Source organism: Cervus elaphus, chromosome 24, assembly GCF_910594005.1.
Source record: "Cervus elaphus chromosome 24, mCerEla1.1, whole genome shotgun sequence".
Taxonomy (NCBI): Eukaryota; Metazoa; Chordata; class Mammalia; order Artiodactyla; family Cervidae; genus Cervus; species Cervus elaphus.
In genome coordinates, this window is record NC_057838.1 from 14397892 (window position 1) to 14422159 (window position 24268).

The window sequence follows — 24268 nt, forward strand, 5'->3', positions numbered from 1 at the left end:
CCTGAGAATGAAATATTCTGCTTTTAAAAATGAAATGACAATTTCAAGGACATATATTCAGGTAGACCTGGTGGATCAACACATAATAAACTGAAATATTTGCATATACAAATGACCTGAGAAGACTGATTCATATTCTGTCTCATATAAATTTTCAGTGAATATTAGATGAGTTCACAGGATTTCATTGCACAACAAATCATTTTAAAAGTATATAAAAGGAAGAGAAAAAATGTAAATGTAATCAGGAAAAGATTGAGACCTATTAAGTTCAAGTAACAATCTCTTTGCACTCAAAGACAGTTTAGATAGTCAAAACAGAAGGATGATTCTTGTTTTTATTGGGAGAGGTCCTTCTTTGCTAACCTCACTGCTGAGATGTGGCCCCCTGCACAAAATGCTTCCTTCACAATTATCTAACCTTTTAAAATCTTGGTTTTTGCACTGGGAGAATGCTGATTCAGTGACTATGGTAGTTTAAGAATATACTATTTTGGCAAAAGAATGCATCTATCAGCTTAGAGTTGATGGGCCTAACACTGCTATTGAAAAAGACATTAATTTGCTTATTTTTGTTCATTCTCACTAACTTCTAGCATAATAAATGCCATTTTTATGGTTTAGAAGAGTTAGTAACATAGAAAGAATATTTTGCTCCCTTTCTGGTCAATAAGGTCAACTATATGCATTTAAAAACATCTTCAAATAAACAACTTCTCTTACCATGGTGTGACCTCTGAATACTAATCTTTTCTACACCATTGTAGAAGGACTTTACGGTTCAAACTTTCACCCTACATCTTGGTTTATCTCTAGGTACTGACTTCTGTCACAGTGAAAATTTATTCTCCTCTAGGCCTGTGCCTCTTGTACAACAAAGACATGTGCCCATTCCATACATGAAGAAAGACAAAAAATAATTGTGCAGGTTCAAATTAAGCTGGAATAGAAATACAATTTTTTTCTGGTTTAAATCAACACTATCATAACCTTTTGATTTCATATGTAAATTTCACATGTGGATTAATTTGATTGAAAGCTAAAACTGAAAATTTTTTATTGCTGTATTCTCACCTATTACTGTTAATTACAGTGTCTTTGAAATTATGAATTTGGCTTAAAGAAAAGGATCGTTGGCAATTTTCAAAGGCACTAGTTAAAGAGAACTGGATATAATTTAAGTACTAAATACACTAATTACAAAAATAATATGGATTCACATTAAGAGATTTTCCCATACTATAGAAAAGATATTTGTGTTTCAACCACTGTACTAAATTTTATTTGATCATACTAAAAATATATCAATGTAAATCAGACAGAAAGGAAAGTGAAGTCGCTCAGTCGTGTCTGACTCTTAGCGACCCCATGGACTGTAGCCTACCAGGTTCCTCCGTCCATGGGATTTTCCAGGCAACAGTACTGAAGTGGGTTGCCATTTCCTTCACCAGGGGATCTTCCTGACCCAGGGATCGAACCTGGGTCTCCCGCATTGCAGGCAGACTCTTTACCCTCTAAGCCACCAGGGAAGCTAGAATTTAGGAGTAAATAAAAAGCATAATTCCAGCTTTTAGATTACTAGTTATTTAGATTTAAAACATTCCTTGAAGAGCTTCCTTTGTGGTCCAGTGGTTAAGAGTCCACATTGCAATGCAGGGGATACTGATTGGATTCCTAGTCCAAGAAGATCCCACATGCCACAGAGCAACTAAGCCCAAGTACCACAACTACTGAGTCCACACTATAGAGCCAGTGAGCTGCAACTATTGAAGCTCCCGTGCCCTAGAGCCCATGCTCTGCAACAAGAGAAGCCACTGCAGTGAAAAGCCTGTGCGCCACAACTAGAGAGTAGTCCCTACTCGCTGCAACTAGAGAAAGCCTGCATGCAGCAATGAAGACCCAGGGCAGCCAAAAGTAACTAAACAGATTGATTAACTTAAAAAAATCCTTACATAGTTAGAAGCACAGTCTGATTTGGTGATAATTTCTTGACATTACACCAGTTATAAGAAGCCAGTAGAAGAGACTTTTTAGTCCAATAAGAACTATGAGAATTTTCCCCACAAATTATCCCCACACAGGAATGGGACACTGTTTTGGCATTCTGAGTTCTCTTTTCCAGAGACATCTCAATGAATAAAGAAGAAACTTATATTTTATTATATAACTTATTTTCATCTCAAATTCTCAAACAATAAAAACTTGAAAGCAACATAGGGAATTTTAGCTAGAGACTTAGAATATGGAATATTGCATCTCTTTCATAGACTCCATGGCTCTTCAAAGTGCTCTAAAGACACTATGAGTGTGATTAGCAGCAAAGCATTAGCCTAATCTAAACCTCCCTCCTACCCCTACACACACACACGTACACATACTGTACATCCATACTTTCTATTGGTCTAACTCAAATCTGACAATCTGACAGGTATTCCCAGAGGCTGTGCAAGGTCACAAATACTGTCCACACTATATCACAGTCCAAGATCACTAGCACCCACATGGTAAGGGAAAAACAATCTTTTCAGTAAAACAAATAAATAAAACTACACAATATTTCAATCACATATTCTGAATTTCTTTTACGATTAAAAAATTGATGGATACAGTGAATTACCCAATATTACTGTTCTGAGTTCTATAATTTTCTTTATCTAAAACTATCTTTTATACATAGAAAGCTAGATGCCTTTAAACATAGCTTCAGCAATTCTAAGTAAAAAGTATTTCTTTGAAAAATATGTCATTTTTTGTTTTGTTTTTAACTTGGAGGAAAGTCCTGCAAGGAGCGAGTTTTCTTCTCATAGATGAATTCTACAGCAGTTTCTCCCAGGAGTACACTGGAAGCCCCGCCATCCCATATCTGTGTATCCCAAGGATGGAGCCTCATAGCACTGGATCTCCAGAAAGAGGTCCCGCAGGCGCTGTGGCATATTGGTCTTTTCTCTTCCACACTCTTGAAGTATCACCCAAGCTGTGGGCATCTTGCCAGTAGCAGTTTCAGTCCAGAACTTGACCTTCACTGGGAAAACCAGGTCCGTTTAAAGTGCAGCACTTTCATCTTTTGGTTGGATAATTCTTGGTCCCCCATGGATAGGAGTGATATCTAGAACATTCAGAAGTAGAAAGAGTTCTCTACAATCTCAAATATTTTAGTTCACACATTCAATTTCAAAAGCAGTAGCTCAGGTATACAAGTAAATAAATGAATAAAATGGTGATTCTAAGCATAAAATGGGGAGATTTTTAGAAACCTGCCTTTTGCTTAAGTTCAGTGCTGACATTGTCTTTCTCAAATTATAAACTTAATAGTAACTGATAATTCTATAGTGGAAAAAATTAAAGCCTATCCAAAGTAGCTTGTACATTTAATGCCTATTTTAAAGCAAAGCAAGTTGAATCAATAATTTCTTTTTACCTCAACACATATTTCATTGTTAAAAAATAAAACATTAATGTGTGCTGTGCTGTGTTGGGCTCAGTCACTCAGTCATGTCCAGATATTTGTAACCCCATGGACTGTAGCCTGCCAGGCCCTGAGTGATATGCTCATCCTCTATTCACCCACAAAACTGAACAGTTTTACTCTCATAACAACAGTGATATAATTAAAGCAAGCTAGGTGGTATCATTCTGGTGAGAAAGCTAAATATTAATGTGTGTAAAATATATTTTTATGCAAAATATTATGCAAAGATGGGCACAATAAAGGACAGAAATGGTATGGATCTAACAGAAGCAGAAGATATTAAGAAGAGGTGACAAGAATACATGGAAGACCTATACAAAAAAGATCTTAATGACCCAGATAATCAAGATGGTGTGACCACTCACCTAGAGCCAGACAACCTGGAGTATGAAGTCGAGTGGGCCTTAGGAAGCATTACTATGAACAAAGCTAGTGGAAGTGATGGAATTCCAGCTGAGCTATTTCAAATTCTAAAAGATGATGTTGTGAAAGTACTGCATTCAATATGCCTGGAAATTTGGAAAACTCAGCAGTGGTCACAGTACTGGAAAAGGCCAGTTTTCATTCCAATCCTAAAGAAGGGCGATGCCAAAGAATGTTCAAACTACCATACAACTGTGCTCATTTCACAATCTGGCAAGGTAATGCTCAAAATCTTTCAAGCTAGGCTTCAACAGTACATGAAACCAACAATTTCCAGAAGTTCAAGCTGGGTTTAGAAAAGGCAGAGAAACCAGAGATCAAATTGCCAACAACTGTTGGATCATAGAAAAAGGAAGAGAATTCTAGAAAAACATCTACTTCTGCTTCCTTGACTATGCTAAAGTCTTTGACTGTGTGGATCACATCAAACTGTGGAAAATTCTTAAAAGAGATGGGAATACCACACCACTTTACTTGCCTCCTGAGAAACCTGTATGTAGGTCAAGAAGCAACAATTAGAACCAGACATGGAACAACTGACTGGTTCAAAATTGGGAAAGGAATATATTAAGGCTGTATACTGTCACCCTACTTATTTAACTTATATGCAGAGTACATGATGCAAAATGCTGGGCTTGATGAATCAGAAGCTGGAATCAAGATTGCTGAGAGAAATATCAATCACCTAAGAAATGAAGATAACACAACCCCAGTGGCAGAAAGGGAAGAGGAACTAAAGAGAAGGGGAAAAATAGAAACAGTGACAGGCTTTATTTTCTTGGACTCCAAAATCACTGTGGACAGAGAGTACAGTCATGAAATTTAAAGACACTTGCTCCTTAGAAGAAAAGCTATGACAAACCTAGACAGTGTATTAAAAAGCAGAGACATCACTTTACTGACAAAGGTCTTTATAGTCAAAGTTATGATTTTTCCAGTAGTCATGTATGGATTGGACCATAAAGAAGGCCAAGTGCCAAAGAATTGATGCTTTCAAACTGTGGTACTGGAGAAGACTCTTGAGAACCCCTTGGACAGGAAGGAGATCAAGCCAGTCAGTCCTAAAGGAAATCAACCCTGAATATTCATTGGAAGGACTGATGCTGAAGTTGAAGCTCCAATACTTTGGTCACCTGATGCAAAGAGCCAACTCATTGGGAAAAACCCTGATACTAGGAAATATTGAAGGCAAGATGAGAAGGGGACAACAGCGGATGAGATGGTTGGATGGCACCACCAATTCAATGGACATGAATTTGAGCAAACTCCAGGAGATGGTGATGGACAGGGAAGCCTGGCGTGCTGCAGTCCATGAGGTCACAAAGAGTTGGACACAACTGAGTGACTGAACAACAAAAATATATTTAATCATACAACTCTGCAAATGGCCACAAATAGAGCCCTCCTAGGGCTTTCCTGGGTTTCCCTGGTGGCTCAGATGATAAAGAATCTGCCTGTAGTGCAGGAGACCCAGGTTCAATCCCCAGGTTGGGAAGATCCCCTGAAGAAGGGAATGGCTACCCACTCCAGTATTCTTGCCTGGAGAATTCCATGGACATAGGAGACTGGTGGGCTACAGTCCATGGGGTTGCAAAGAGTTGGACATGACTGAGCGACTAACACTTTTCACTTTCACTTTTCAAGGCGGGCCCAGTTTGTTTTGACTTTATTTTATTTGCATTGCACTCTCAACTCAGTCCTACTTCCCCTCCCCAGATCCCTCATTTGGGTTAGGGCTCCCTGTTGCTGTTTCTGTTACCTCTTTCTTTAACTAATGCAGCATGCCGTGCCAGAGACATTTTTCCTACCCCCTGCCCAAGAAGCCTCACCATTATTTAAACACTTCTATGCATCTCCTCCAAAGAGAGCTAGTAGCTAGATGATGGCCTTCTCCTGAGACTTTCAGTTTGAGAATGGCCCCTCTCTATTTCTAACTAAACATGAACCCTGTAATAGAAGCTGATATGTGACATATCTTGGCTTAGTGCTTTAATTGCTGCCTTGATGCTTTGTAGACATGTGTATAGGTTTGACTGACAGCCTTAAGTTGTAAACTTGAATAATACAATACTTATGTATGTAATTCTCTCTGCATGGTGATGATTATAATCAAGATCACTTAACATTTTGCAATGGTGACTGTGATGAAGATTAAGATGATGATAACAATAGCAGATCTGAGTAGATACTGGTGGAGTAGTTAAAACAATGTTTCATTTTTCAAACCACATTCTAAGGAAGGCTATCTTAACTTATGTTCCAGGTAAAATATGAAGAATCACTAGGGTAAACAAGATAAACAGACTTCTTTGCTATAGTATATCTCAAAGTCTTCAATATAGTCATGTGTATCAACATTCTCCCCAAACAGAAAAATGTACATTCAGGATTCCCCAAATATATGTGGTCATGAAACTTCATTCAGGGAACATCTATTGTCATCTTTGATAATACTGCATATTTACAAAACCTATTTGGGGAAACAGACTCTACTGATTCTAAGTATTGATTCTAATTACCTCTACATGTTCTGTGATATTTAGCACCCACTACCCTCTGAGTCAGGGTTTCCCTGATAGTTGGTAAAGAATCCAAGACCCCAGTTCAATTCCTGGGTCGGGAAGATCTGCTAGAGAAGGGATAGGCTACCCACTCCATTTTTCTTGGGCTTCCCTTATGGCTCAGCTGGTAAAGAATCTGCCTGCAATGCAGGAGACCTTTGGTTGGATCCCTGGGTTGGGAAGATACCCTGAAGAAAGGAAAGGCTACCCACTCGAGTATTCTGCCTGGAGAATTCCACAGACTGTATAGTTCATGGGGTTGCAAAGAGTCAGACACGACTGATCAACTTTCACTCTCACCCTTTGACTATGGAAAAATCATGATTGCCACAGCTAATTTGATTCCTATTTGGAATTATGAGCATTATCAGTTTATGAAGTATTAGGTCCTTCCATGTGGAGCCTGACTTATTTCTTGGAAATTAAATGGGAATATCAGTAAACAAGTAATGGCGTTAAGCACAATTCAGGGTTATTTTTACTAGTAAAGCTTGAAAACTCTTTCGCCCAATTATATATTCTATCAGTGCTATTAGAAACTGAAAAGGGAGTATTATGGTTATACAGATTTCTAAGTGGATGATTCATTTTAATTTGGGGCATTTTGAGAAAATTTGATGTCATTTCCACCATATATTGCTTTAACTTGATTGTTTAAATCATACGTTCGTATTCTAGTCACAATTCCAAAAATAACCATAAATAACTCTTCACCTTTGTTATCAGGTATCTTAATATCTGGACTTCCCTGGTAGCTCACCTGGTGAAGAATCTGCCTGCAATGCAGGAGACCCTGGTTCAATTCCTGGGTCGGGAAGATCCCCTGGAGAAGGGATAGGATACCCACTCCTGTATTCTTGGGCTTCCCTAGTGGCTCAGATGGTAAAGAATCCACCTGCAATGTGGGAGACCTGGATTCAATCCCTGGGTTGGGAAGATCCCCTGGAGGAGGGAGTTGAAATTCACACCACTATTCCTGCCTGGAGAATCCCCATGGACAGAGAAGCCTGGTGGGTTATAGTTCATGGAGTCTCAAAAGAGTTGGACACAAGTGAGTGACTAAATACAGCACAGCATCTTATTATCTATTTACCATAAGAAGAAAATCTGCAATTTCTTTTAGTACAGGAATATGTCTTTAGAAGTAGAAGTAATGCTTGATTTTTTTAAAAATTTATTTATTTATTGACTGTGTGGGTCTTCGTTGCTACACACAGGCTTTCTCTAGTTGTGGCGAGCGGGGGCTACTCTCTAGTTGCGATGTGCAGTATTCTCATTGCAGTGGCTTCTCTGGTTGCAAAACACAGGCTCTAGGGCATGTGGGCTTCAGTAGTTGTGGCAGGCAGGCTTAATTGCCCTGTGGCATGGGGAGTCTTCCCAAACCAGGGACTGAACCTGGGTTCCCTGCATAGGTAGGCAGAGTCTCAACCACTGGATCACCAGGAAAGTGCCAATATGTTTGATTTTTTTTAAACTTAATAATAGTAGAATTGAAAAGGATAAAAATAAATTTCAAAATGAGACTGAAATTATTCTAAAAAAAGAAAAACATAAGAGCTCTTGTAAGAGCTTTCCTAAGTTCCTGACACACCTTGTTTTTCATTATATTTAGTTGACTTCCTGCATAAATTTGAAGTATTCATTGCCCATGATCCTGAGTCTTTGAGAAAATGCAGATTAAAAATGTGATTACTATAACTTTTGCCCCATTACAAGCCAAGGGCACTTGAAATAATAAGCTGCCAAGAGTAAAGAACGGAGACATTTGTATTATCCATGGAAGGCTGGGTGTACTCAGATTAAGAGGAAAGAAAGAAAATTCAAAATCCCTCCAGAGATGGGAGAAGGTGAGTGATTATGGATATGGTGATTTCTATCAACAATATACTTTTGGTAAATAAGAATAACTCATCTTTTCTCTGCAGTTACAAATCATAACAAAATTAAACATCCAAAGATAGTATTTTGGAAATATGTTGTCAAGCCAAAAGAGCAAGCAGTTGAATAACTTTATCTGTGATTCATAAGAGCAATTCATTGAAACAGGGAGGGAAAAAAGGTTGGAGACTGAACTAACCTCAAAAATGAATCTAATTTCCATATAATGATCTTGATAGGATGTTCTTGAGACCTCTTTCTCTTTCCATGGCTAACAGTTATCTTTGGGGAAGATTTCTAGAATAATTTAAATAGTGGTCACCAGATACCTTCATTAGCTAGACAGGAAGGCAGTTCATCCAGGTAGAAAGGGCTAGTTAGGGAAAATAAACTCCATAGAACCATGTCTCCTAAAGCAGTTTTGTTCATGTAGGACATGTAAGTGGTTACTCATGGTCCAGTGTGGTGATTCTGTTATGAGTGGACAGCTCATGTACAGCAGACAAAATCAGTGTCCACACCCCCACATTCAAAGTGCTTCAAACATGCCAACCTTGTGCCCAATCCCCAACACCTGAATTTCATTTCCTGAGGATTCCTCTGGCCTCTAGAATCTACTGTGTCCACCTTTACAGAAGGCCAGAAATGCCAGGTAACTAACATCTCCTGGGGAAAAAGTACTCAAAAAATGACTAACAGAATTAGAGATAAATACCAGCCCAGCTTCCTCAGTCTACGAGTGGGAGAACTGAAGCACATGTTCCCCACTGGCTCTCAGATTTCCACAGTGTGATCAAGCTCCACATACCACAATGGTAACTTGCTTGAAAAATGAAGGCTTTATTGAATTATTTCTTCAATCCCCTAGCAGAGTTTCTTGGGATTGCCTCTCAAATAAACTAATTGTACTCAAACCTTTTTGCCCCAAACTGTGCCCAACAGTAAAATTGCAGAAATCCAGAATTAAATGAAATTGATAAAATAGAGTACATTTTTAGAGCACCAATGATGATTATTATAGAAGATAACACACAGCCCCAGTAAATTGAAGTTTCTTATTTAGGGTAAGCAAAAGGGAACACATAACAACAAATCCTTCTCCCACAAACATATCTTAAATTCACTAGAAGTGATTCTTTGTTTAGGTGGATTTCCCCCCTTGCATTCTATACAAATAATGGGTAGGTTTTAGTTATGGAAATTTGAGTTTATGGTTCTTCCAATATGGGACAGATGTTTAGTTTTTTGAAAATGTAGAAATACTTTTCCATTTCATTATGTTCATTTTTTATGGGAGTAAATTACTACTAAGCTATCACTCTTTTTCAACTAAGAATATAGCAACTGCACCCATACAAAATATGGGGAACATACATTCTACCCACAGTTGTATCAAGTCTGAGCCAAGCTATTTCACAAAAGTGTTTAAAAGAAAAGGGGGGGGGTGGGTATCAAGGATACCCTGGAACCAAGGGTGGAATCAAGGATAGAGGAATTAAATCCAATGGTCTATGTTGAATTTTCACATTTCTAGATCTCACCTGTTAGAAGTAAAATTGTAATAGCCACTTTCCTCTAGGACTTCTTCAATCACAGTCTAAAGTTAAAAAAAAATCAGGTTAGTATTGAATTAAAAGCAACAAAATAAAATCATTCAGAGGCAGTGCAAAAACCTCACCTGCATCTGTTCATATGTTATCCCCTCCTCCAAATCAAAGCTAGAGGGTAGACCTGGAAACAGATAAATTATGAAAAGTCTGACATTTGGATTATGTTTTCTTAAGCTGTACTGGCAATTAGAACTCACGTGCAATGAAAACAGGTCAGTATCTTAATGATGAAAATGAGTACTTACAAACACATTCCAAATTATCTTGACTTTTAGAGTGGTGATCACAAAATAATACACAAGATTTACAGGAATTGCCCATGGTGTAAATTGGCCAATTAAGTTAGGGGTGTGTGTGTGTGTGTGTGTGTGTGTGTGTGTGTGTGTTAAGGACAGGTGAAGAGTGATTCTAAGCATAAATTTCCAGATAAGCAAAAAAAAAAAAAAAAAAAATTAAGGAACTCTCCCCAATCCATCAGCAAAAAGAGTAGATATGTTCTAGAAAGAGAATAAATTCTCAGAGGAAGGCAGAAATAGCCACTGAACTACATCAAAGATCTGACCATTTCCTATGGTTGCCAGAAGGAAAATACATTTGAAATTGGAGGACAATATTCTTTTGAGGTTTGGCATGAGTATGATACACCAGCACGTTGACCTACCCCGACACCACCCAAAGTAATGTTGACCAGTTTCCACTCCAGTCAATCCACACCTACTCATGTGGAGGCCTGGGAGTTCCACTGCCACTTAGGAGAGAGAAAAGTGAGTGAAGGTTAAGAGGATGCATGAAGATATGAGTCCTGGCAGCTTGCTTTTCAAGTACAGCTTAAAGGCATTGCCCAAAGTGCTCCTTGGTTCTGCTCTCTTTGCTTTTGCCCCTTCTGCCATGACAAGGGACACAGCTGGTCTGCTCTGGGGTGAGGCGCCCAGCTTCTGGGAGAGCCTATCAACTCCCTCTCAGGTCACTGAGAGATTTTCAGCAGAGCTCCTCACTCAGCACATCTGCTGTGGTAAGAAGTCTGGCCTGTGACTGACCAACCTGCCCTGGAGGATGCTTGGAAAAGCAGATGACTTCACTTAGTATGATCATCTCTAAGTCCATCCATGTTGCTGTAAATGGTAATATTTTATTCCTCTTTATAAGTAATATTCCATTGTGTGTGTGTATATATATAAACAAATTTTATATATCACTTACATGTGGAAACTAAAAAATAATACAACCGAACTTATTTACAAAACAGAAACAGACTCATAGACATAGAAAACAAGCCTCTGGTTACCAAAGGGGAAAGAGGGGGAGATATATTAGGCATATGGGATTAACAGATACATAGTGACCCAGTGTTAGTCACTAGTCACACCTGACTCTTTGCGACCCATGAACTGCAAACTGCCAGGCTCCTCTGTCCATGGGATTTCCCAGGCACGGATACTGGAGTGGTTTGCCATTTCCTTCTCCAGAGGATCTTCCTGACCCAGGGATAGAACCCGGGTTTCCTGCACTGCAGGCAGATTCTTAAGGATTCTTGAGCTAACAGGGAAGCTCCCATACATGCTACTATATAAAAAAATGAATAATAATGATTTACTGTATAGCACTGGGATATTCAGTATCTTGTAATAACTTTTAATGGAAAAGGAAGAGAATCTGAAAAAAGAATATATATATATATATATATAAACCACTTTGCTATATCCCTGAAAATAATGCAATATTATAAATCAACTGTAGTTCAATTAAAAATAAATAAAAGCAAATGACTTTAGATAACAGTTTATTTTGATCTTAGAGATTTCTCAGGGACTATTTTAAATGAAATTCTACCAACCCAGGTTAGCTTTATTCCAGGAGTCCAAGACTTAGGGAAAGTTTGACAATTAATACATGACATGATTTGCCTAAATTAGGCAACAACAAAAGCACAGCAGACTTGAAGATTCTTTTTGGCTGAGGAGATGGAAAGTCTTCATTTAACCATAAAAGCTTCACATCTGTCTGCCCTACTGACAGATGTAACTATAGTTTACAGGGATTCAAAAATTACTTAGGAATTCTGTTACCTCAGAGTAGCTTGAAGATCTCTTCTGGGGGTCAAATATCACAAGAAGGTCCTTATGCTGAGTCCCTACATACTGGCTAAGCATATTTTTATATAGTTACACTGATCCTTGCTATAATCCTAAAATGTAGGTACTATTTCTATTCCCATTTTATAGGCAAAAAACCTGGGATTCAGTGAAGTCAAATAATTTTCTCAAGGTCAGTTACTAAGTGGTTTAGCTGAGATTTGGATGTAGGCATCCAGGTTTACAGAATACGTGCTTTTAATCCCTATGTTATATTGCCTCCCTACGTGAAATTTTCACACACACACACACATCAAATGCGTATGATTTGGATTCTTCAGGTGAGTTTCAAATTTTCTGTTTTAATCAAACTCTTCATATCTGCTTTTTATGTCCCTGGATGCTTTGGGGCATTTGATTTCCCATCATCAGATACGAAGAAATAAAAAGAAATTCAATTTACCCACATGGATTCTGTTTGCTTATGGTATTAATAAATGAGGGAGGAAGCTGTCACAAGTGGGTAAAATAACTCTGAGGGAATTTCTAGATTCCTACTGTATGTCCCTTCCAACTATCACCGCAGATAATCAAAATAAGCTCTATTTTCATTTTAAGTCGAAGATAATCTTTTAAGGACAGCTGTTGATCCAAACAACCAATTTCTCCATGAAAGCCAGATTTCCTGTGTTGAAGACTGTTACCTGTTGGGTCATTTGAGGACAGGCTGTTTCCACCCAATGAATGATGCAATAAGTGGTAATCTGCTGTGAAAAAGTTGGGTTCAATTGGTTCTGGAGATCCTTGAGATAACTGGAACAGAAAAAAGCAAAATTACCTCTTACTTCACATTCAGAGTCACATGACATGAAACCTTTGTGTGTGTCTCTGCTTAGAAAAGTTAGTGCTCTTCAGTTGTCAATCCCTGTCTACAGATAAAGACCCACCTTCTTCCTTTCAAAAGAACTTATAAATTAGGGGCAGGCAAATGACAGTGAAAGCAAGCAGACAATTCCTGGTCACATGAAAAAATACTCTATAGCTTTATGAGAACAAAATAAAAATAGATAGAAAAACAATGGTATGGGCCTGGGATATCAGAATGTTATTTTTATCAGGCATAGGAGGTAAAAGCTACAATCATTTGACAAAATATTATTTTTAGTTCAAATCATCCCTTTTCATGTATATGCTTTGAACAATGTCTTCGTGTTTGATCAAAGCAAACATGTTTCTTAACACATTTTCCTAAATTACCATTAATTTTCATCTCCAAACATTAATTCGCAACACTGTAAAGGGAAGAGTAATTCACTAAATGTCAGAACTTACAGTTCCAATTATTTAATACCCCTTTGTAAAACTGAACTTTTTAAATGAAACTTTCAATATCATTTCACCTTTAATTCCAACCAGCACTTGAGCTGGTCAACTTTTTGTGCCTATGTAAAACAATGTATTTTAACATGCTGATTCATATTAGTAAACCAGAAACAAAAGGCACAACTTAGACTATGCAATAGTATTTACCTTGTATTCACAAACTCTTTTCATGAATTAAAATATATCACTGTTCAATCACTTGAGAAAGTTTTTTGGCAGTTCACAAATAGGTCCACTCTTGAGCCAACAATCCCAGTCTTGGCTATACTCACACAAGAGAACTGAGTACTTCTGTTCATCAAAATACATGTACAAGAATATTCATAGCATATTTATTCATAATAACAAAATACTGGAAAAACCTCAATGTCCATGGACAGAGGACAGATAAATATATTGTGGTGTGCTTATCCAATGGAATTTTGCCAAACATGAGAAAGAGCATGCTATGAATATGCACAGCAAGATGGATAAGTGTTGAGAAAAGAAGCCAGACACAAAAGGATATACAATGTATATCTTCACTTACACATATTTTCACAGCAAAAAAAAATCTAACCAATGGTGACAGAGATCAGGATAATAAGTACCTTGTAGCAGGTGGTAGCGTTGACTGGGAAAGGTGGGCAGGAGCTTTCTTCTTGACTGGAAATGTTCCATGTATTAATGCAGCTGGTTGTCACATAGGTGAATACATATGTAAAAGTTCATGGAGCTGTACATGTACTTCACTGTATGCATTTTGCATTTTATTGTGGTGGTGGTGTTGTTCAGTAACTGAGGTATGTCTGACTCTTTGTGACCCCACGGACTATAGCAAGCCAGGCTCCTCTGTCCTCCACTATTTCCAAGTTTGCTCAGATTCATTTCCATTGAGCCAATGATGTTATATCACCATCTCACCCTCTGCCAAACCCTTCTCCTTTTGCCTTCAATGTTTCCCAACATCAGGGTCTTTTCAAATGAGTTGGCTCTTTGCATCAGGTGACCAAAACATTGGAGCTGCAGCTTCAGCAACAGCCCGTCCAATGCATATTCAAGATTGGATTTCCTTCAGGATTGACTGGTTTGATCTCCCTGCAGTCCAAGGGACTCTCAAGAGTCCCTTGCATTTTATATCTTAATATAAACATGTTGTATTAACAACTGATAATTATTCCATCAATGTGCACTGGATATTTATAAATACAAATCATTTTTGAGTTTTCCAGTTTCTATATTGCCACTAAATGCTACATTTTAGAAAAACATGTGAATCATCCTTTTTCAATCTTAGAAATTTATTTTCCCTACCTTACTGACAACTGATAAAATTAATAACCCATCTGTTATAACAGTGTAATGAAGGAAGATTTGGTGGTTACTCACTTAATAAATTTCTCATCAGTGCTGTTAGGAGGCAATGCAGATAGTCTTAAGCATTCTGTAGTTGTTTTATTCAAGCTAGTAGATTACTTCAACTGAACATCTTAATATGTCTTGTAGTGCTGAAAATTATTTCCTAGTATTACCTTCCAAGTGACTTCAGATGGGATTGTTTTTCATATGGCTGAGCATAGGAGTAATTTGGCTGCCTTAAATTTTCATCCCAAATATTTCTTAGAAAGCTTATTTAAAGTCAACTTAATTATTAAATAAATACCTTGGAATCCTAAAGATTTCACAGGAGAAAGATGATTAAAGCTGCACAGTAGCATATGTGAATTGTGGCCTGTAGAGGTCGAGAGCGTCATTTTAAGATGACTGGACATGTCTTCATCATTGATTTAAACCTTGAAGAAAGTATTTCAGCTTTCCAGTGCCTGTGTCAGACTGTCTCCTTCAGCCTAAGAACTGTGAATTCTCAAAAGGAAGGGCCCATGGAAGAAGCCAAGGACTAAAATTCCTTAGGCTTGTGTTTGAGCCCCAGATACATTTACTTTTATTCTAGAAACTTTCCAGAACTTCTTTTTGCAGTTTAGTATTTTGACGTATACTATACTCTTTCAGCAAATCTTTTTTGCCCCTTACTATGTTGTGATGTGAGAAGGTTTTGCAAATCAGAGATGTAAACCTTTCAATTCACATGCAGTGAAGATCTGCCCAGCTTGTTAGCACCATTCAGGGCGACATAGAGGACACAGAATTCATCTGGTCTTTATGAGACTTGTAAGTGAACTGGGAAAACAGGCTAATGTTCATAAAACAACAGGGCAATGCATTAAATAATGAAGTATGAAATGGGGTGGTGAGACCTAAGTTTACACAAACAAAGATGCCTTGTGAAGACCAGTATGGTTTTCAGAAGCTCTGGAGAAGAAACGCTAAAGCTGAACCACAAAGGCTGGATTTGGGTTGGATGCAAGGAAGCCAAGTGATCATTCCAGGTGAGAGGAACTTGAGGGCAAAGGCTGGGCATATTAATGGCAAGTGATAAAGGGCTATGACATTAGTCCTTATTATGGAGGCACTGCGGATTTAGGATGAAGAGAGGAAAATGAGTGCTGTTCATTAATTCAGGGAGTATTCTTTATTTTTTTTTCATTTTTAAAATAAAAAAAGAGGGAGGAGCCAAGATGGTGGAGGAATAGGATGGGGAGACCACTTTCTCTCCTAAAAATTCATCAAAAGAATAATTGAACGCAGAGCAAACTTCACAAAACAACTTCTGATCACTAGCTGAGGTCATCAGGTGCCCAGAAAAGCAGCCCATTGTCTTCGAAAGGAGGTAGGACAAAATATAAAAGACAAAAAAAGAGACAAAAGAGCTAAGGATGGAGATCTGTCCTGGGAAGGGAGTCTTAACAGAGGAAGTTTCCAAACACCAGGAAACCCTCACACTGGTGGGTCTGGGGGAAGTTTTTGAATCTCAGAGGGCAACCTGACTGGAAGGGAAAGAATAAATAAAAACCCACAATTTACGTGCCTAAAAGCAACTCCCAGCAGAAAAGTACCCCAGACCGCCGCATCCGCCAACAGCAAGTGGGGGCGGAAGGGAGAGGAGCGGGAAGCAGTGCTTAGGGTAAGGACCAGGCCTGAGTGCCCTGAGGACAATCGGAGGGAGCTTTTGTGAGTTACCAACTTAAACTGTGGGATAGCAAGAGAGAGAGAGATAATTAACCGCCCGAACACACTGCTGGCCATTCGCAGAACAAAGGGTCTGAGCAAGTCCAGAGAAGAGCTCACAGGCAGCAGACCGACCCAGTCCCGCCGGAGGCAGGAGGCAGGGGGGAGGGGAAAGGGGCAGGCTCAGCCCCAAGGACCGCATCCCCTACTGCACTGTGAACAGGCCTCCAGTTTCTAATCAAAGACCGCAGGGAGGGTCGTGGCGAGACACAGGGTGCAGGCACCCCACCGGCCAGTGCAGGCAGGGACTGGGGCTGGGGACGCGGAAGGGAGTAGGCGCGCCGCACCCGGGCAGAGCGCACCCGTCAAGCTCCTGGCTGCCTGAGCCGCCCAGACGGGGAAGGCACAAAAAGCAGGCGCAGGTTTTTGTTCCGCACTTTTGTGGAACACCCGAGAGCTGCAACAGCGCGCAGCGCAGGGCACGCTCCATATAGAACAGCCGGGAGCCTGAGCAGCGTAAACGGGGATAGCAGCGCCAGCCCCTCCCTGGAGCGCCAGCCCCTCCCCGCAGAGTGACGGAACTAGCTACCTGAATAAGAGACCACCTCCGCCCGCCTGTGTCAGGGTGGAAATGAGGCTCTGAAGAGACCGGCAAACAGAAGCCAAATAAACAAAGGGAACCGCTTCAGAAGGGACGGGTGCAACAGACTGAAATCCCTGTAGGTAACACCAACTACACCGGAACGGACCTGTTAGATATCGAGAAGTGTAAGCTGGAACGAGGAGCTATCTGAAACTGAACCAAACCCACACTGACCACAACAACTCCAGAGAAATTCCTAGATATATTTTTACTTTTTTTTTTCTCTTTTATTTTCTTTTAAAATTCCCTATTACTCCCCCCATTATTCCTTAACTTTCATTTTCATAGATTTTTATGATTTTTTTAATTAGGAAAAAAATTTTTTTCTTTTTTTTTTCCTATTTCTCTTCTTTTTTCTATTTTTCTTTTTCTCTTTTTCCTTTTAAAGTCCTCTATTACTCCTCTACTACTCCTTAATTTTCATTTTCATTACACTATAACCTTGCCAAAAAGAAAAAAAAAAAGAGAAGCCCTATTTTTAAACCGAACTTCATATATATTTCTAAAATTTCTTTTTGAGTTTTGGTTTTTGTTTTTAACATTGTATTTTTAAGAGTCTAACCTCTACTCTAGATTTTTAATCATTGTTTTTCAGTATATGATATAAATTGTGGACATTTAAGAATCCAAATTCAGTTCCCATTTTTATTCAGGAGTGTGTTGATTACTCTCTCCCAATCTTGACTCTCCATTTTCTACCTCAGAACACCTCTATTTCCTCCTTTCCCCATTACTTCCCAATCCAATTCTGTGAATCTTTGTGGGCGTCTGGGCTATGGAGAACACTCTGGGAATAGACAACTGCATAGATCTGTCTCTCTCCTTTTGAGTCTCCCCTTTTCTCCACCTGCTCATCTCTATCTCCCTCCTCCCTCTCCTCTTCTTCATGTAACTCTGTGAACCTCACTGGGTGTCCCTCATGGGGGAGAATCTTTTCACCATTAACCTAGAAGATTTATTATCAGTGCTGTATAGTTGGAGAAGTCTTGAGACTACTGGAAGAATAAAACTGAAATCCAGAGGCAGGAGACTTAAGCCCAAAACCTGAGAACACCAGAAAACTCCTGACTACATGGAACATTAAGTAATAAGAGACTGTCCAAAAGCCTCCATACCTACACTGAAACCAACCACCACCCAAGAGCCAATAAGTTTTAGAGAAAGACATACCACGCAAATTCTCCAGCAACGCAGGAACATAGCCCTGAACGTCAACATACAGGCTGCCCAAGGTCCCACCTAACACACAGACCCATCTCAAAACTCACTACTGGACACTCCATTGCACTCCAGAGAGAAGAAATCTAGATCCACACACCAGAACACTGACGCAAGCTTCCCTAACCAGGAAATCTTCACAAGCCAATCGTCCAACCCAACCCACTGGGTAAAACCTTCACAATAAAAAGGAACCACAGACCTCCAGAATACAGAAAGCCCACACCAGCCACAGCAATCTAAACAAGATGAAAAGGCAGAGAAATACCCAACAAGTAAACGAACATGAAAAATGCCCACCAAGTCAACCAAAAGAGGAGGAGATAGGGAATCTACCTGAAAAAGAATTTAGAATAATGATAATAAAAATGATCCAAAATCTTGAAAAGAAAATGGAGTTACAGATAAATAGCCTGGAGACAAAAATTGAGAAGATGCAAGAAATGTTTAATAAAGACCTAGAAGACATAAAAAAGAGTCAATTAAAAATCAATAACAAAATAAATGAGATCAAAAACACTCTACCAAGAGTAGAATAATGGAGACAGAAGATAGGAGATAATAGCTGAAAACTTCCCTAAAATGGGGAAGGAAATAGCCACCCAAGTCCAAGAAACCCAGAGAGTCCCAAACAGGATAAACCCAAGGCGAAACACCCCAAGACACATATTAATCAAATTAACAAAGATCAAACACAAAGAACAAATATTAAAAGCAGCAAGGGAGAAACAACAAATAACACACAAAGGGATTCCCATAAGGATAACAGCTGATCTATCAATAGAAACCCTCCAGGCCAGAAGGGAATGGCAGGACGTACTGAAAGTAATGAAAGAGAATAACCTACAACCTAGGTTACTGTACCCAGCAAGGATCTCATTCAGATATGAAGGAGAATTCAAAAGCTTTACAGACAGGCAAAAGCTGAGAGAATTCAGCACCACCAAATCAGCTCTTCAACAAATGCTAAAGGATCTTCTCTAGACAGGAAATGCAGAAAGGTTGTATAAACGTGAACCCAAAACAACAAAGTAAATGGCAAGGGGACCACACCTATCAATAATTACCTTAAATGTAAATGGGTTGAATGCCCCAATCAAAAGACAAAAACTGGCTGAATGGATACAAAAACAAGACCCCTATATATGCTGTCTACAAGAGACCCACCTCAAAGCAAGAGACACATACATACTAAAAGTGAAGGTCTGGAAAAAAATATTTCACGCAAACGGAGAACAAAAGAAAGCAGGAGTCGCAATACTCATATCAAATAAAATAGACTTTCAAATAAAGGATGTGAAAAGAGACAAAGAAGGACACTACATAATGATCAAAGGATCAATCCAAGAACAAGATATAACAATTATAAATATATATGCACTCAACATAGGAGCACCGCAATATGTATGGCAAACACTAACGAGTATGAAAGAGGAAATTAATAGTAACACAATAATAGTGGGAGACTCTAATACCCCACTCACAACAATGGATAGATCAACTAAACAGAAAATTAACAAGGAAACACAAACCTTAAACAGCACAATGGACCAGCTAGACCTAATTGATATCTATAGGACATTTCACCCCAAAACAATCAACTTCACCTTTCTCTCAAGTGCACATGGAACATTCTCCAGAATAGATCACATACTGGGCCATAAATCTAGTCTTGGAAAATTCAAAAAATTTGAAATCATTCCAGTCATCTTTTCTGACCACAGTGCAGTAAGATTAGATCTCAATCACAGGGAAAAAATTGTTAAAAATTCAAACATATCGAGGCTAAATAACACGCTTCTGAATAACCAACAAATCATAGAAGAAATCAAAAAAGAAATCAAAATATGCATAGAAATGAACGAAAATGAAAACACAACAACCCAAAACCTATGGAACACTGTAAAAGCAGTGCTAAGGGGAAGGTTCATAGCATTACAGGCTTACCTCAAGAAACAAGAAAAAGGTCTAATAAATAACCTAACTCTACATCTAAAGTAATTAGAGAAGGAAGAAATGAAGCACCCCAGGGTTAGTAGAAGGAAAGAAATCTTAAAAAATTAGGGCAGAAATAAATGCAAAAGAAACTAAAGAGACCATAGCAAAAATCAACAAAGCTAAAAGCTGGTTTTTTGAAAAAATAAACAAAATTGACAAACCATTAGCAAGACTCATTAAGAAACAAAGAGAGAAGAATCAAATTAACAAAATCAGAAATGAAAATGGAGAGATCACAACAGATAACACTGAAATACAAAGGATCATAAGAGACTACTACCAGCAGCTCTATGCCAATAAAATGGACAACTTGGAAGAAATGGACAAATTCTTAGAAAAATATAACTTTCCAAAACTGAACCAGGAAGAAATAGAAGATCTTAACAGACCCATCACAAGCAAGGAAATCAAAACTGTAATCAGAAATCTTCCAGCAAACAAAAGCCCAGGACCAGATGGCTTCACAGCTGAATTCTACCAAAAACTTAGAGAAAAGCTAACACCTATCTTACTCAAACTCTTCCAGAAAATTGCAGATGAAGGCAAACTTCCAAACTCATTCTATGAGGCCACCATCACCCTAATTCCAAAACCAGACAAAGATGCCACAAAAAAAGAAAACTACAGGCCAATATCACTGATGAACATAGATGCAAAAATCCTTAACAAAATTCTAGCAAACAGAACCCAACAACATATTAAAAAAATCATACACTATGACCAATTGGGCTTTATCCCAGGAATGCAAGGATTCTTTAATATCCGCAAATCAATCAATGTAATACACCACATTAACAAATTGAAAGATAAAAACCATATGATTATCTCAATAGATGCAGAGAAAGCCTTTGACAAAATTCAATACCCATTTATGATTAAAACTCTCCAGAAAGCAGAAATAGAAGGAACATACCTCAACATAATAAAAGCTATATATGACAAACCGACGGCAAGCATCACCCTCAGTGGTGAAAAATTGAAAGCATTTCCCCTGAAATCAGGAACAAGACAAGGGTGCCCACTCTCACCACTACTATTCAACATAGTTTTGGAAGTTTTGGTCACAGCAATAAGAGCAGAAAAAGAAGTAAAAGGAATCCAGATAGGAAAAGAAGAAGTGAAACTCTTGCTGTTTGCAGATGACATGATCCTCTACATAGAAAACCCTAAAGACTCTACCAGAAAATTACTAGAGCTAATCAACGAATATAGTAAAGTTGCAGGATATAAAATTAACACACAGAAATCCCTTGCATTCCTATACACTAACAATGAAAAAACAGAAAGAGAAATTAAGGAAACAATACCATTCACCATTGCAACAAAAAGAATAAAATACTTAGGAGTATATCTACCTAAAGAAACAAAAGACCTATACATAGAAAACTATAAAACACTGATGAAATAAATCAAAAAGGACACAAACAGATGGAGAAACATACCGTGTTCATGGATTGGAAGAATCAATTTTGTCAAAATGGCTATACTACCCAAAGCAATCGATAGATTCAATGCAATCCCTATCAAGCTACCATTGGTATTTTTCACAGAACTAGAACAAATAATTTCACAATTTGTATGGAAACACAAAAAACCTCGAATAGCCAAAGTAATCTTGAGAAAGAAGAATGGAACTGGAGGAATCAACCTGCCTGACTTCAGACTATACTACAAAGCCACAGTCATCAAGACAGTATGGTACTGGCACAAAGACAGAAATATAGATCAATGGAACATAATAGAAAGCCCAGAGATAAATCCACAAACCTATGGACACCTTATCTTCGACAAAGGAGGCAAGGATATACAATGGAAAAAAGACAACCTCTTTAACAAGTGGTGCTGGGAAAACTGGTCAACCACTTGTAAAAGAATGAAACTAGAACACTTTCTAACACCATACACAAAAATAAACTCAAAATGGATTAAAGATCTAAATGTAAGACCAGAAACTATAAAACTCCTAGAGGAGAACATAGGCAAAACACTCTCCGACATGAATCACACCAGGATCCTCTATGACCCACCTCCCAGAATATTGGAAATAAAAGCAAAACTAAACAAATGGGACCTAATGAAACTTAAAAGCTTTTGCACAACAAAGGAAACTATAAGTACGGTGAAAAGACAGCCCTCAGATTGGGAGAAAATAATAGCAAATGAAGCAACAGACAAAGGATTAATCTCAAAAATATACAAGCAACTCTTGAAGCTCAACTCCAGAAAAATAAATGACCCAATCAAAAAACGGGCCAAAGAACTAAACAGACATTTCTCCAAAGAAGACATACAGATGGCTAACAAACACATGAAAAGATGCTCAACATCACTCATTATCAGAGAAATGCAAATCAAAACCACAATGAGGTACCATTACACACCAGTCAGGATGGCTGCTATCCAAAAGTCTACAAGCAATAAATGCTGGACAGGGTGTGGAGAGAAGGGAACCCTCTTACACTGTTGGTGGGAATGTAAACTAGTACAGCCACTATGGACAACAGTGTGGAGATTTCTTAAAATACTGGAAATAGACCTGCCATATGACCCAGCAATCCCACTTCTGGGTATACACACTGAGGAAACCAGATCTGAAAGAGACACGTGCACCCCAATGTTCATCACAGCACTGTTTATAATAGCCAGGACATGGAAGCAACCTAGATGCCCATCAGCAGACGAATGGATAAGAAAGCTGTGGTACATATACACCATGGAATATTGCTCAGCCGTTAAAAAGAATTCACTTGAATCAGCTCTAATGAGATGGATGAAACTGGAGCCCATTATACAGAGTGAAATAAGCCAGAAAGATAAAGAACATTATAGTATACTAACACATATATATGGAATTTAGAAAGATGGTAATGATAACCCTATATGCAAAACAGAAAAAGAGACACAGATGTACAGAACAGACTTTTGGACTCTGTGGGAGAAGGCAAGGGTGGGATGTTTAGAGAGAACAGCATGAACATTATCTATAGTGAAACAGATCACCAGCCCAGGTGGGATGCATGAGACAGATGCCCGGGCCTGGTGCACTGGGAAGACCCAGAGGAATCGGGTGGAGAGGGAGGTGGGAGGGGGGATTGGGATGGGGAATACATGTAGCTCCATGGTTGATTCATGTCAGTGTATGACGAAACCCACTGCAATGTTTCGAAATGGTTGGCCTCCAACTAATAAAAATAAATGGGAAAAAAATAAAAATAAAATAATAATAATAATAATAAAATTAAAAAAAATTATTTTTGGCTGTGCATCACAGCATGCAGAATTTTAGTTTCCCAACCAGGAATCAAACCCACGCCTCCTTCATTGAAAGCACTGAGTCTTACCCACTAGATAGCCAGGGAAGTCCTCAGGGAGTAATGGTTTTTTAGATCAACTATTGTGTGCCACACACAGACCCAAGCAATGAAAACAATCAATATTGGCTAAATATTGTATTATTGGAGCTTACTGACTCATTAAGGAGAATTATGATTGTGAAGTATGTATTACAAATGCATATTTGTAAAATTGCAGATGTGCAAACACACTGAAGACCAGGCCTCTGGTTCTAAGAGGTAACAGATTTAACTTAGGGAAGGCTTTCCTGAAAGAATGACTCTTGTGCTGAGAGCTGAAATAAAGAGTAGGAGTGAATGAAGGATGGAGCAGAAAGAACACTACAGGCATAAGAAAGAGTGTGTACAGACTTGGGAGGACGCGGCATGGTAGCTGGGCACTGTGGCCAGTGTAGAGACAGCAAGAGTGGTGTGAGGTGAGGGTGGAGAGAGAGGCAAGGCTTGGACCAGACAGAACTGTGAACACCATTGGTAAGGATTTTGACATTTTATACTAAAAGTCACTTGGACAATTTCTGGTCAGATTTCTATTTTGAAAATGTCACCCTGGATGCAGTATATATAATAGCTTGAGTAGGTCTGTGAACTCAGGGTGAACACAGGCAGATCAGGAGG

At 38.6% G+C, this 24268-nt stretch overlaps 1 protein-coding gene across 2 annotated transcripts in view; it reads right to left on the minus strand.

Annotated features, from left to right (window-relative positions):
• Positions 1-2090: 2090 nt before the first annotated feature.
• Positions 2091-24268, minus strand: part of NEK10 (NIMA related kinase 10) — a 292923-nt gene continuing 270745 nt past the window's right edge. For both annotated transcript variants that reach the window (XM_043886665.1, XM_043886664.1), the window contains exons 33-36: positions 12718-12826; positions 10010-10062; positions 9873-9928; positions 2091-3106 (exon numbers count right to left, since the gene is read on the minus strand). In XM_043886665.1, coding sequence (XP_043742600.1) covers positions 3058-3106; positions 9873-9928; positions 10010-10062; positions 12718-12826 — 267 coding nt within the window. In that variant the 3' untranslated portion in view covers positions 2091-3057. The remainder of the gene's footprint in view (positions 3107-9872; positions 9929-10009; positions 10063-12717; positions 12827-24268) is intronic.